The sequence below is a fragment of the Oncorhynchus masou genome, chromosome 2 (genome assembly GCF_036934945.1).
Source record: "Oncorhynchus masou masou isolate Uvic2021 chromosome 2, UVic_Omas_1.1, whole genome shotgun sequence".
In the NCBI taxonomy this organism is placed as follows: Eukaryota; Metazoa; Chordata; class Actinopteri; order Salmoniformes; family Salmonidae; genus Oncorhynchus; species Oncorhynchus masou.
In genome coordinates, this window is record NC_088213.1 from 26,726,303 (window position 1) to 26,741,766 (window position 15,464).

General features: G+C 42.6%; 1 protein-coding gene and 1 long non-coding RNA gene across 6 annotated transcripts in view; one reads left to right on the forward strand and one right to left on the reverse strand.

Moving 5' to 3' along the window:
* The first annotated feature begins 1,941 nt into the window (after positions 1–1,941).
* LOC135557778 (uncharacterized) lies at positions 1,942–6,541 on the forward strand. Of its 3 annotated transcripts, none has more exons than XR_010458263.1 (5): positions 1,942–2,359; positions 2,861–3,374; positions 4,187–4,278; positions 4,990–5,132; positions 5,349–6,541. It is a non-coding gene; the product is annotated as an uncharacterized LOC135557778 (long non-coding RNA). The 3 variants fall into 3 exon arrangements; XR_010458261.1 differs by having other exon boundaries at positions 1,942–2,046; XR_010458262.1 differs by having other exon boundaries at positions 1,942–2,046; positions 4,190–4,278.
* A 387-nt stretch (positions 6,542–6,928) lies between these two features.
* Positions 6,929–15,464, reverse strand: part of LOC135557787 (tubby protein-like) — a 113,869-nt gene continuing 105,333 nt past the window's right edge. For all 3 annotated transcript variants that reach the window (XM_064991411.1, XM_064991394.1, XM_064991403.1), the window contains 4 exons: positions 14,788–14,902; positions 14,210–14,308; positions 13,919–14,090; positions 6,929–9,745 (listed from right to left, as the gene is read on the reverse strand). In XM_064991411.1, the coding sequence (XP_064847483.1) occupies positions 9,612–9,745; positions 13,919–14,090; positions 14,210–14,308; positions 14,788–14,902 (520 nt within the window). In that variant the 3' untranslated portion in view covers positions 6,929–9,611. The remainder of the gene's footprint in view (positions 9,746–13,918; positions 14,091–14,209; positions 14,309–14,787; positions 14,903–15,464) is intronic.

Genomic DNA, 15,464 nt, shown 5'->3' on the forward strand with positions numbered 1-15,464 from the left:
GTGCCAAAAACTCAGCATATCGCTCGCTATCTGCTGTATTAACCATCTGTAATCTCTGTTCAAATCATATGCTGGTTGGCACTGATAATCTACACATAATCCATTCCTCCAAGAGAGGGTACACAAACGCACATTTGTTTCCCAGGATTAAAAGATTATGGTGGGTGGATGGCAAATAATGTACACTGGTGGCAGTTTTCACTGAATTTAATTTCAACATGAAAATCGGTAATACATACAAGACCTATAAAGGTTTGACTTTAACGCCACATTGTAAAATTACAATATCTTGAATAAAGGTAAGCAAAAGATGCTTGTGAGAGCTCCTGTACATTGATTCCATGCTGGCCATGTAGTTTACACTAACTGGGACTTGATCTGAGTGTTTTATGTTTATAATCTAAGTGTGAAGCTAAAGGATTACTTTGTGTTCCCAAACCACATTGGAGGAGGTATTTTGATGCGGCCTGCCTGAGATCAATGACAGACTGCTGTGAGAGACAGGGTGGCAACCTTCAGAGTGATATTACTGCAACAGCCACATTGTTTTCTTTCTTTGCATGCCTGCTCAAAATGTCACCTTTCAGGGAAAATGTAATTGCTTTAATAAATCTATGTACAGACCTCATGTGGCTAAACTATACATTCACACTCATAAAACAAAGTGAGTGGGCCCTAACCAAGGTCTATTGGACACTAGCTTTAGTGAACTAAACTCTGCTAGCTTCACCTACGCAGGCTACAAAACTTTCACATAAAATAAATAATTCTGGGCAATTATAATTGCCCAATGAACACAATTACTGTAGGCCAACTTTGGTAATGAGATTAGACTAACATTGTCTCAGGGAGACCTTTGTCAATATTACTGAAGGACTGAGACTGTAGGCCTATGTGAAATATCAACCATATGGAACTATATCTGTAAAGTTTAGAGTAGGGTAATTATTTTGTTCGGTGACTCGTCAGAAATATTTACAATCTACTGCTCTGAATTCAAAATATAATAGGCCCCTCGACCATCCTCCCTGTATCGCCAAGCCTATGCAATGGTAAATGGAATTTACAGAACAGAAACCGCCATCGTTGTACTCATGGTAACTGACCTCGCCCTTGATTACAGTTGCCAATAGCTGAGACCGTCAGTGCTATCTGGGATCCGTGTGACGTCCCTACCCTAAACCCGGCAGGCCTGGGTAATTCCAGTCCTTGGGGGCCTGATAGGTGTTACACTTAACTGCAAAAGTTTCGACCTACAGGTTGTTTCATCCTACTGAAGTGATTCAAAAAGTATTACACTAAAAAACAGGGGAATAAAATTGCGTTGCCTGATTGAGTCTAAAAACAGCCATTATAATGAGCCTGCCCTCCAATAGCTCCTCCCACATTGAAGTACAGACTCAAATGAAGGATGTTTTTATACACTTCAATGGCCTCCTATGGGTTCATAGACCAATCACGATGCGAATACAAATCAAAACATGGATGTGATTGGTAAATTAGTTGCAGAAATCTGACCAATTGTGTTTGCTCCTCAATTCATGACGCAACTTGGTTGGAGAGCGAGGTCGTGGCAGCGTTCCTTTCCAATAGCTAAAGCTGCATTGCCATCTGATGGATATCTTCAGAATTACACGGTAGGGCCTACTTTGTTGGACCGCGGATGACGCCTGACATGGATGAGACTGCAAGCAGGCCTTGCTATATATAATCCAGTATTTGTCAAATGAACGTCAAAAGTATATATTATTAACATTTTTGCTAACCCTTACCATGTTCCTAATCTTAATCTAATTATCATAACCTGCTACGAAAAGTAAAATCTGACGTTAATTTGATAAAAGCTTGGATGCCTTCCAGCCATGACTACTGCAAACTGCATGAAAATACACCAATCACAAAGCCAAAACAAAACAGGTCACTTCCGTTGAGCTGTAAAAATCAGGAAGGATGCTGGAGGGTTGGGTTTCCACTAGTTACCACAGCCACAGAGTCAAAATGGACTATATCGTAAAAAAACAGCGTTTTGAAGGGGCTAAATTTAAGGTGAGGCATAAAGTTAGCAGTGTGTTTAGGGTTAGGTTTAAAATCAGATTGTACGAATAACAATTGTAGAAATGGGCGGGGTGTAGCCATAATTATGACTTTGTGGTTGTGATAACTAGTGACGACCAGAGGTTTAATGTACAGCCAAATATACTCCATTCTCTACTATCTCTGGTACAGTTTATCTGTGACAAAATGTCGATGACAACTATGTAGAAGGTTACTCTGATTTTCTGCTCTGTCCTCTGTGTTTCGTTTTTCCTTCCCTAAATAATTTTCCCGAGAGGGAAGAATGATGTAGGGCAGCCCGAGGGTAAGGCAGCTTATCACTGATCCGTTCTGATGTTGATGTGCAGTTCGGCTTTGATGCTTGGAAGATAATTCCATATTTTGCGTATCGTTCTAGCCATCTACAAACCTGCCAGCAAAGCTAAATAATGTATAATACGTACAGTAACAGCATGTAACTATTGAATACAGCATTTCATATAAGTCTATGCATTTTGCCAATAGCCTACAACTGTAAGTTATTATAGCCTACACTTTTGTCATCATCATCAGGTTGTATGCATCTATTTAGTCTAGGAGGTTATCCTCTTTGCTGTGTTCTGCTCCTCATCGCCCTTGCCAGTTTTATGAACTCCCACACCATTCCAATAAAGTAGTTGTAATTTGTCTTGTTTTTCCTGTTCTTCATTGTGACCATCTCTCTCCATAATATATTATACTTCAGTAAACTGTACATTGATTAATCATTGAACACTGCAGGCTTCTTCCTAGTGTGTTGATCAGTGCTCGCTGTTCTCATTCCTAGTTGGTCCTGAGTATTATCCTCCCATGATGCATCGCCTACAGATGCCAGAGGAGGGCCTCGGACAGTGGATGGAGGGGACTCATGACTCTGGGCCCCACAGCCCTGAGGTCCTGGCTAAAGTCAAAGGCATGGGCACACTTCAGATCCGAGGAGCCACTAAATCCAATCGGATCAGCCAGGCCATCCCCATCTACGGATTTGGAATCCTACTCTATATCCTCTTCATCATATTCTAGATAAGCTGCACAATGTCCACCCTAGACTGGCTCAGTCAAATGGATAGACAAACTATTTAGAGGCAGGAATGTAGAAGATGTAGACTATTACAGTTTTTAACAGCATCCATGTCATACCTATACTGGCTAGGAGTCCAGTGCATCCAGTACATTACAAGGTGTGCATACCATAAATGCATTGTTGTATTCACAGATGACAACTAGGCCTAAAGGAAAAAGTACTAAACTGGTATGCTGATTTCCTACAATGACATTTGAAGCTTGGCAGAAGAGGAGGAGTAAGTAGACAGCATCACATCATTAATAGCTAGGCCATTGTGAATGACACAATGATGTATATGATGTGCCTTTTATCTCATAGCGCAGTTGATAAAAGTCCCATGCAACTGACCTCCCTAACACACACCATTTAGGTCCTACATTCCGTGATGATTCACCCTGATAAAAGACTAATGCAGGATATAGCACACCCTGCGAGGAGAAATATCATCTGGTAAATGAGCTCCTCTCTACAGTCACCTCTTTCATGACTTTGAGGGCTTATTTTCAATCAACTTCCTCATTGTTTTGATCGTTCCATTTGTCAGGGCCCCTGCAGAATGTATCAGTAGCTCCAATTTAAGCAACTCCATGATAAGGTAGATTAGGATCCTGTCCAACTCACAGGGAGCTTTGTTCCCTGCCTTTGTTAGACCTGGATTAGCAATCAGAAGTAATGTTGTTTCAGCCCAGCAGTGTCTAATACCAATTACTGCATGTATTTTGGATCAGCACTAAGAGGTTTAGCTCCATTCATCAAATGAATGCTAAGGGGGTAGGGGTGGGGGACAATGTGACAGGGACAAGCATATAAATCTATTCATGTCCTATGTATCAATGCCACTCTCACCTTGCGTAATTAAGAAACATTGAGTCACAATGGTTGATTTGTTTCCATTCCTGAGTATTGAACGTGTAGTTCTGAACGTGCAGAGTGAATGTTGAATCTCAAGGCTTTCTGCAACATTGGAAAGCAACTCTAGATACGGTGTGTGTTCGTCCATGCATGAGTTTGCTCTTTACATCCCTGACTGCCATGTTTCCCTCCCAGCAGATGATGAGCTGGCCCAGCTTCAGGAGAAGCTGCTGGAGACAGAGGGTGAAGTAGAGGATTGTCTCCAGAAGTAGCAGCACTCCTAACAGGTAAATGGCCCATATTTCCATTTACACACCACTTCTCCCAGCCCAGATCTAAGAAGAGCCAAATAAATGACTCCATTGCAGGGATAAATCAGGGTGGACGCCACATAAAAATGAAAGGGCAAATTCTTTGATTAACTCTCCCATATTCAGGCATTCCTTTGCTCATGTGCCATTTGTTTTTTTTGTCTGGATCCAACTGTTAAAATATGACATGTCAATCTTTATAGGTTCGCACTCTTACCCACCATGCAAGTGTATATTTTGTGCTTCCTGAAGATTGTACTTCATTGTAGATTTGATGCAACTTGAAGGAAAGCATGTACATTTAAAAGCCTCCTGTTTTACACAGAGATTGGGGCCACCATCCATGGACGGTGAATATTCGATCTCCAATAACAGATAACGATATTCACTCTGATCTTTCTTAATAAGGTGTATATTAGATCAATAACATGCAATTAGTGGCTCTCTTCATTTTCACTCCATACGGGAGTAGATTTCCAATCCTTTTCAGAGACAAATATCTCCTTTCAGGACAAATCTCAGCTATTAACTTCTCTCTTTACTCATGCCATTTTTCACCTCTTCACAATAACTTTTTAATATTGCTCATCCTAGAGGCAGTGTTTAGCCATTTCATTATGATGAAGGACCACATTGGTATTGAGGCCCACTTTTCCCCCCTCTCTGCTGCTCTCTGGTGGCATTCAGCACGACTAGCAGCAAGGTTAGAAGAGCATCCAAGCAGGAGAAGTTACTGCGGAAGCTGAGTAAGATCAGCCGGGTGATGCAGGAGGTATGACTGATGGAAGGGGCCACACCTGAGATGGTGCCCTACGCTGCTGACTGAGAGGGTAGGTTAACACAACACATAGGCTCCTTTGTCACTCACCACACATAAAATAATATTCACATGAGGCTTTGAGTATTACTTACTGTACTTCTATAGAATTATGACAGAGGGTTAGTGGAAAAGGTAAGTTAGCAAAACGTTGAACTATGAGTTGATATTCTGATTGTCCCCTCTGGTAGAGTCTCTCTCTCTCTCTCTCTCTCTCTCTCTCTCTCAGACCTACCCCCAGTATAAGGAGCGCAGAGGCAGTTATGACCCCATCACCATCCTGGGAGGAGCCTGCTGCTGACTCAGATACCCACTGCCGAGGCCCTGGCTGAGGAGATGGTGGATGAGGAGGTAGAAGAGGAAGCAGGGGAGGAGGAGCAGTAGCTCTGCCCGCCCCCACCTCCTGAAGGATGAATGGAAGAAACGGGTAGTAGTCCCACCAGAGTAAAAAAGCTCATCAGATTCAGCGACCACAAAGACGTGTTTCACTACCCTAAGCAGGATACGGTCTATGAATATAGGTATAGAGAGGAGGAGGAAGAGGAGCAACTGGATGTCAGAAGGTGAATTCACCAATTTGTAAGTCGCTCTGGATAAGAGCGTCTGCTAAATGACTTAAATGTTAAATGTTAAGTGGATGAGACAGAGGAAGAGGAGCAAGTGGATGAGACAGAGGAAGAGGGAGTAGTAGGTGATGAAGACCCACTGATGGAGGCCGAGGCTCTCAGTTTTAGTTGTGATGTCTGTAGTAATCCAGAAGCAGAAGAAGAGATGGAAGAAGAGTACATTCTACTGTCTCAGTCTGAAGAGACAGACAGCTTCACCCCACCAGATAGGTCTGGGGAGCTGGGGATTGGGAGTTCTCTCAGGTTGAGGAACAGGAGAGAGACAGAGGGCAGAGTCAATGAGGAAACTAGCTCATCCTAAACTTGCCTCTCTAGCCCTTTGACCTTACTGAATGTTCTGAATATTCCCAAGAATGTACCTCTCCTTATGCAAATCCCAGTTTTCTATCCTGTCTCCTTGCGTCCCAAGGCAGAATATGCTGTTCAGTGGGTGAATTTTGTGATCCTACTAGACTACCTAATACCCTAATATTCATGCTGCTTTAAAGAAAACCATTTACCCACAATTCATCATGTCCTTTGATGATAGACATCAAACTATCTGACTAACTTTATTCCAATATGGCAGTCAAGCATTGTAGAGACCCTGGTGTCCTCTGGGATAGATTGTAAACAGAGAGAGAGCAGGGACCCATATAAATGAGTAAACAGAGGTAGATCGTTCAAGTCCAGCTTTTGTATCTCAAGACTATTAAAGTGGACACATTCTATTAAAAGGTCATATGAAAAATATTTTTTCAAACCAGCAACTATTAAGCCCAGAATGTAGTCGTAATAAAAAATGAATTGTCCATGAGTTGTATCTGAGTCTCCTGTTTTCCTGTTGAATACACTGTACTACTGTACCGCTGTCCTCGAGGACACTGCCCACTATCCTAGTGTAACAGTTTTGCTTCCGTCCCTCTCCTCGCCCTGAGCTTGAACCAGGGACCCTCTGCACACGTCAACAACAGTCACCCACGAACCATCGCTCCACAAAAGCCGTGGCCCTTGCAGAGCAAGGGGAACAACTACTTCAGGTCTCAGAGCGAGTGACCGATTGAAATGATATTAGCGCGCACCACCACTAACTAGCTAGCCCATTTCACATTGGTTACACTAGCTGCCTATTTTCTTTTACGACCATATCATCACTTCACAGACATCTCAGGGGTTCAGTCAGAGAGTATACATAGTGTTGTGGGTGCATGTGACCGTTGTTTGACACATTGGAGTTTTATTTTTTTCATAATCAGAGAACTGTGTGTATACAAACACCGTATATTGAACAATGTACACATTTTACATTACAGTGAAACAGTACTAAACACACTCATAGAATGAAAGGGCCTTGTTTCTTGGACACAAAGAAACTTGATATGAAAAGCACAGTATTTTTTTCTGCAAGGATCTCAGCAGTTTGCCTAAAAATTCCGAAATTGGAACACATTACTAAGAAACAGGAATATCATGGTTGATTAAAGTAGACCCTTTTTCATAACTTACAATAGCAATGAGCTGCCTCAGAGATTGTTCTTTGCTGTTTGCTTTCATTTGGTCTTAATATCCATAAAATATAAAATAGTTTCATATATTTTGTGAAAGGCTTTTGCCTCTCAACAAGTGTGGAGAGTGGCCAGGTGGTCTAATGGTAATGTCGCAGCCTCCAGCACATTTCTACATTATCAGCATAGGTTTGAATCCAGTCTACTGCCCTTTGACACAACCTTTCTATCTTTCCCCACTGTCATTCTCTCTTTCTATCTGTTCAATAAAGTCAGAAAAATATATATATATTTAAAAGTAGGGTAAAGATATTTATTGATTCACTAAAATATAGAGAATAAAATCCTCTGGTATGCCAGATTCATAGAGAATGATATCAATATAGGATAACATGAGATATTAGTATGTGTGTTAATACACACAGGCCTGCTACTATCCTTGCCATATCTGAGTGGTTTGGTCTCTGATAACGTGTGAAATGATTCACATTATCAGATGGGTGTTATCAGTTCATCTGATAATGTCAGATGAAGATATGAGTGAATCTGCAAACCACAATGCCCATGGTCTTGTGCCTGGTGCCAATAACCGATTCTGTACGTTATATTACTGAATCTAATTTGTTAAGATTCCTGGGGACAAATTAGTAAATCATATTTTATTCAGGGAGTTGAGAATTTACAGTAGGGGCATATAAAAAACCCTGACTTTAGTGACTTCATTATCTGAAAATAATATAACCAAACAGAAAAGGGAACAAATCCTGTCACCTCAAGAAGTGTTTTTCTAGTAGAGGGTGGAGAGGGAGCAGACAGAACCAAGAAACCCAGGCTCAGACAGGGCAGGTGCATTACAAAGTCCCGTCTCAGAGAGAGAACATCTGATCAAGTTAAAGCATAAAATTGGATTTTGTCTCCAAAGGCACAATATATACAGCTATTTCACATACACTGTAAACGTCGTTAAAGTGCACCATCCTATACATTCTCATACTTGATAGTGTGATATGATGTTTTACAAGATGCACGGACTGTGTGTCATGCCCTTCGTTGACCTGGTCTGTTCATGTCCAATTGACTAACTATGACAGATATTCCCTTCAATCATGTATGCTTCAGGCTCAAAAACAGAGATTCAATGTGTGTAAACTAAGGATATGGACACACTTAAGAACAAGATACAGGTAACTGCCAGAATAAAAGAAACCACTTGAGTAAATTAGGGATACAAAAAGCAGGTGCTTCCACACAGGTGTAGTTCCTCAGTTATTTAATCCCATCATCCTTAGGGTCATGTATAAAAATGCCCAGTTACCTATTATTTTGGCTACCATGGCTAGAAGAATAGAACTCAGAGGGGTCTCAAAGAAGTATAGGGGGTTTAAAGTGTGTGTCTCAGTCTCCAGATCTCAATCAAATTGTAAACTTATGGGAGATTCTGGAGCGGCACCTGAGACAGCATTTTCCATCACCATCAACAAAACACCAAATTATGGAATTTATTGTGGAGAATGGTATCGCCTCCCTCCAATAGCGTTCCAGACAGGAATCTATACCAATGTGATTTGAAGCTGTTCTGGCTCGTGGTGACACAACCCCTTATTAAGACACTTTATGTTGGGGTTTCCTTTATTTTGGCAGTTACCTGTGTCATGATATGTATAAATACATAAATAACAATATAAACACATACATGGATGTGAATGTTATGTGATGTTCAAATGAGTAATATTAGTGACAGTTATGAAGTTAGAGTGTTATTTGTTAGGAGCTTTATCTTGAATTATGTTTTCAATCTTGAATCGGTCCTAATTTGTAACCTAATGGTTTCCAGTCCAATATTGAATAAGTTAAAGGTGGCATTTGGGGGTTAATTAATACGATGAAACTCCTTCAACCAATTCAACATGAAGATGAACAGTTGTTAGTTTTTTTGTTGCAATAAATGTTAAATTCATTGAAAAGTAATTAATGGTTAAAGAAATGTTAGAATTCCACAACGGCTACATAAAGTAACAGAATTCATTGTTACATTTTTAATTTAAAACATGATCTATTAAAATCAAGAGTGGATTAGTCTTTGTGCTTGTCCTGTTCACTGATTGACATATCCTTATCCTGAATAGAGACTGGAAGGGTTCCTAAGGAGCACCAGAACACATACACACACTCACAGACACTCTTGCAGACAGTTTGTGCCTCCACACCATCCTCGGCTTAAGCAAATTCCAGGGGGATTCTTGGACGGTGTTGGGCCCCAATGGTGACCCAGGATTAACTGCAGCCCTTGGTGAGGGGACTGATGGACTAATGGAGGCCCATGAGTAGGCCTTCAGTTTGGAGCAGGTAGCTTCTCAGGAGGGAAAGGACTGAGGGTGGCTGCTACTCACAGGCCAGCTTGCTGTCAAAGCTGGAGAGAGCAATGGCGAAGGCTTGGAGGGCACACATAGGGTAGTTATAGTCCATGGTGAATACATCCTCCGCAACCCGCCCAAACTGCATCACAATGTAGTCCGCTAAAGGGGTGAGGAAGAAACAGAAAACAAAGAAGTGATAACTTGAGGAATGTAGGGTTTTAGTTACATAAAACAATATAAACTATCATTACTCAAATAAAAGTTTATTTCATTTATTTGACGTACTCAGACCTTAAAAATGTCACTTTAAAAGAAGTGAGTGAAAATATATTTCTTGAATAAGTAAAAATATGGAGAATAAAACCCCTCCACTGTGCCAGATTCAGAGAATGACATAAATATAGGATAACATGAGAGATTAGTATGTGTGTTAATACACACAGGCCTGCTGTTATACTTGCACTGTGCTCTGTACTTTGTCTGCATACCAAATGGCACCCTATTCCCTATATCATCACTCAGGGCCTGGGCTTACCTCCACTGTACCCGCACCCCACCATACCCCTGTCTGCACATTATGCCCTGAATCTATTCTACCACGCCCAGAAATCTGCTCCTTTTATTCTCTGTCCCAAACGCACCAGACGACCAGTTTTGCTAGCCTTTAGCCGTACCCTCATCCTACTCCTCCTCTGTTCCTCGGGTGATGTAGGGGCTAACCCAGCCTGTGTGTGTCCCCAGGCACTCTCATTTGTTGACTTCTGTAATCGAAGAAGCCTTGGTTTCATGCATGTTAACATCAGAAGCCTCCTCCCTAAGTTTGTTTTACTCACTGCTTTAGCACACTCCGCCAACCCCGATGTCCTTGCCATGTCTAAATCCTGGCTTAGGAAGGCCACCAAAAATGTTGAGATTTCCATACCCAACTACAACATTTTCCGTCAAGATAGAACTGCCAAAGGGGGAGGAGTTGCAATCTACTGCAGAGATTGCTTGCAAAGTTCTGTCATACTTTCCAGGTATATGCCCAAACAGTTCGAGCTTCTAATTTTAAAAATTAATCTCTCCAGAAATAAGTCTCTCACTGTTGTCACCTGTTATAGACCCCCTCAGGTCCCAGCTGTGCCTTGGACACCATATGTGAATTGATTGCCCCCCATCTATCTTCAGAGTTTGTTCTGTTGGGTGACCTAAACTGGAATATGCTTAACACCCCAGCAGTCATACAATCTAAGCTAGATGCCCTGAATCTCACACAAATGATCAAGGAAACCACCAGGTACAACCCTAAATCAGTAAACATGGGCAACCTCATAGATATTATCCTGACTAACTTGCCCTCCAAATACACCTCTGCTGTTTTCAATCAGGATCTCAGCGATCACTGTCTCATTGCCTGCATTCGCTATGGGTCCGCGGTTAAACGTCCACCTCTCATCACTGTCAAACGCTCCCTAAAACACTTCTGCGAGCAGGCCTTTCTAATCGACCTGGCCCAGGTTTCCTGGAAGGATATTGACCTCATCCCGTCAGTCGAGGATGCCTGGTCGATCTTTAAAAGTAATTTCCTCACCATTTTCAATAAGCATGCCCCTTTCAAAAAAGGTAGAACTAAGAACCTATATAGCCCTTGGTTCACTCCAGACTTGACTGCCCTTGGCCAGCACAAAAACATCCTGTGGCGGACTGCAATAGCATCGAATAGTCCCCGTGATATGCAACTGTTCAGGGAAGTGGGAACCACTACACACAGTCAGTCAGGAAAGCAAAGGCTAGCTTTTTCAAACAGAAATTTGTATCCTGTATGTCCAACTCCAAAATGTTTTGGGACACTAAAGTCCATGAAGAACAAGAGCACCTCCTCCCAGCTGCCCACTGCACTGAGTCTAGGCGACACGGTCACCACCGATAAATCCATGATAATCGGAAATTTCAAAAAGCATTTCTCTACGGCTGGCGATGCTTTCCTCCTGGCTACCCCAACCCCGGCCAACAGCTCCGCACCCCTCGCAGCTACTTGCCCGAGCCTCCCCAGCTTCTCCTTCACCCAAATCCAGATCGCAGATGTTCTGAAAGAGCTGCAAAACCTGGACCCGTACAAATCAGCTGGGCTAGACAATCTGGACCTTCTCTTTCTAAAATGTTCCGCCGCCATTGTTGCAACCCTTCTTACCAGTCTGTTCAACCTCTCATTTCGTCTGAGATTCCTAAAGATTGGAAAGCTGCCGCGGTCATCCCCCTCTTCAAAGGGGATGACACTCTAGACCCAAACTGTTACAGACCTATATTCATCCTGCCCTGCCTTTCTAAAGTCTTTGAAAGCCAAGTTAATAAACAGATCACTGACCATATCGAATCTAACCGTACCTCCTCCGCTGTTCAATCCGGTTTCCAAACTGGTCACGGGTGCACCTCAGCCACGCTCAAGGTACGAAACAATATCATAACCGCCATCGATAAAAGACAGTACCGTGCAGCCGTCTTCATCGACCTGGCCAAGGCTTTCAACTCTTTCAATCACCGTATTCTTATTGGCAGACTCAATAGCCTTGGTTTCTCAAATGACTGCCTCGCCTGGTTCACCAACTACTTCGCAGATAGAGATCAGTGTGTTAAATCGGAGGGCCTGTTGTCCGGACCTCTGGCAGTCTCTATGGCTGGTACCACAGGGTTCAATTCTCGGGCCGACTCTTTTCTCTGTATATATCAACGATGTCGCTCTTGCTGCGGGTGATTCCCTGATCCACCTCTACGCAGACGACACCATTCTGTATACATCTGGCCCTTCTTTGGACACTGTGTTAACTAACCTCCAAACGAGCTTCATTGCCATACAACACTCCATTTGTGGCCTCCAACTGCTCTTAAATGCTAGCAAAACCAAATACATGGTTTTCAACCGTTCGCTGCTCGCACCCGCCTGCCCGACTAGCATCACCACCCTGGATGGTTCTAACCTAGAATACGTGGACACCTACAAATACCTAGGTGTCTGGCTAGACTGTGAACTCTCCTTCCAGACTCATATCAAACATCTCCAATCTAAAATCAAATCTAGAATCGTCTTTCTATTTCGCAAACAAAGCCTCCTTCACTCACGCCGCCAAACTTACCCTAGTAAAACTGACTATCCTACCGATCCTCGACTTCGGCGATGTCATCTACAAAATAGCTTCCAATACTCTACTCAGCAAATTGTATGCAGTCTATCACAGTGCCATCCGTTTTGTTACCAAAGCGCCTTATACCACCCACCACTGCGACCTGTATGCTCTAGTCGGCTGGCCCTCGCTACATATTCTTCGCCAGACCCACTGGCTCCAAGTCATCTACAAATCTATGCTAGGTAAATCTCCGCCTTATATCAGCTCACTGGTCAATATAACAAAACCCGCCCGTAGCACGTGCTCCAGCAGGTATATCTCACTAGTCATCCCCAAAGCCAACACCTCCTTTGGCCGCCTTTCCTTCCAGTTCTCTGCTGCCAGTGACTGGAACAAATTGCAAAAATCGCTGAAGCTGGAGACTTACATTTCCCTCACTAACTTTAAACATCAGCTATCTGAGCAGCTAACCGATCGCTGCAGCTGTACATAGTCCATCTGTAAATAGCCCACCCAATCTACCTACCTCATCCCCATATTGTTTTTATTTACTTTGCTGCTCTTTTGCACACCAGTATCACTATTTACACACCATCATCTGCTCATCTATCACTCCAGTGTTAATCTGCTAAATTGTAACTACTTTGCTACTATGGCCTTACATTTTATAGTTCATTTCATACAATTCTACACGTTGCCATTGGCTGTAGAGAAAGTGTTGCAGTGTTAAAGCAAGTTTGCTGCAATTCTACATATTTTGCCATTGAGTAGAGAGGAAAATTTTCTTTTTTACAGCTAATTTCCTACAATTCTACACAGTTTGCCATAGGGTGGAGAGAAATGTTTACAGTTTTTAATATGATATCTAACTGACTAACAAAATCAATGGGGCCCTATAGCTGGTAATTCAACAGCTGGCCGCAAAACTAATTTAGCAATCCCCCAAAAAATATTGATATGGGCTAATTGACTGACTATCAGTGACTGACATAAAAAGAGAAAAACTGCTGATGCACAACCACATTTCAAAATGACAACTTGTGTATTCTACTATTCTAACTCGCAACAGTAGGTTGAGACCCCGACTGATCAGAGGTCCTTCAAAAGGGGGGCCGGTGCAGCTGATTGCCCATCCTTGCCCTATATAGTGCACCAATATTTCATCAGATTAGGGAATAGGATGCACAAAGTATATGACATGCAGGCAGTAAGAATCTGGAGAGCTCACGGTCATTGTCGTGGATTATCTGGAAATTCTTGACTGAGGCCTGAGTGACTCTGCCGTGGAAGTTGAGAACGTAGGACTGAGTGTCGTCGTTCCACACGGGGGTCTTGTTGTGAAGCTCGATCACGCTCTCTGTGCTCTTGTTCTGCCACCGCGCCAGTAAAGACTCATGGTCCTGAGTGGCGAGAATAAGTCACAGACAGGTAAACCATTACTCAAGGCAACCAACTGAAACCACACCACTAGTCCCTAACATACTCTACCTACATTGAGGAATATTTTTTTTTGACTTACATTCCGTGGGCAGATGGCGACTCTCACATGGTCCATGTTCATTCCAGGAATGATGACACTCATTTTACGAGGTCCTTTGAACCCTAAAACATTGGTTTCCTGAAAAAGAAGCACAGTGGGGACTTATATTATGGTCCAGTCTGTCAACCACAGAGTCCTCGTTGATAAAGTATCAGGTCAAAACCGTTGCCATTTAAATGTGAGCACTAGGTGTCCCCATGTTCCAACACCAATGCTCTGTGGCTTTGCCTGCTAACCCCATGACATTGTATGGATTCATCCAGGTTTGCCTCTTTTATTTTATTTGCTATTATGTGTCTGACACACCGTTGTCTCCCCAGATGAAGGCAGTGTTATTAAGGGGCTCCAGGGGCTGGTCCTAATGCCTGAGAGTAGTGCTCTGTGTGCGGTCTCTGGATTCAGTGTATGTATTTGACCTTGCTTGCCTCTCCTCTCTTATTTGTGTCTGACACGTCCATGTCTCCCCCAGACTAAGGCAACGCTAATTAGCTATGGGCCTGAGAGTAGCTCAATGTTTGCCTGTTTGTATCTGGGTAATAGACAACAGGAGGACTCACATAGCAGACAGCTGCCAGCTCCTGCCGCAGGTTAGTAGCCTCTAGGCTGGAGGTTGTCTTCCCAGGGTTCTGTCCACTGTCATACACTGTAAACTTGGTTCCCATGAGGTTGGACCTGCAGAGAAGAGAAAACACACTGAGGATACAGAGGGACTGGGAGAGTATGCCATGCCATACTAAAGGGACAAGGAGCCATTGAGACAGATGAAGGCAGTGGCCATTATCCCTAATCAGCCACCTCCTGGAGCCCATCCTTCAATCAGACTCAATGAGCAGGAAAAAGGCTCTGCTAATCAACCTTAAGAAAACAATACATTTGTATCCAGCCCATGATGCGCAATCAATGTAAATGGTTTACATCATCATCATCATCATCAACAACATCATTGTTTTTGGTAAACGGTTGAGTCATTAGTTGTTCAAAAGTCACCATCACATTATTTCAAATTACAATTAGTGTTTATCATATCTTACAGTACATGCAATCATGGTGTTTATACTATTGCCATAGTAAATTGAATTTATGAATTAAAACAGCATTATTTCGTTATTAGCTGTCAAAATAAATAATTGTATGGCTATAAACAGTTGGAGAGGGTTAGATGAGATGTCTGCACAGCTAGGTTGAATAATGGCTCATATCTCTGTTAATCCCTTTACCTCAATCACAACTGGAG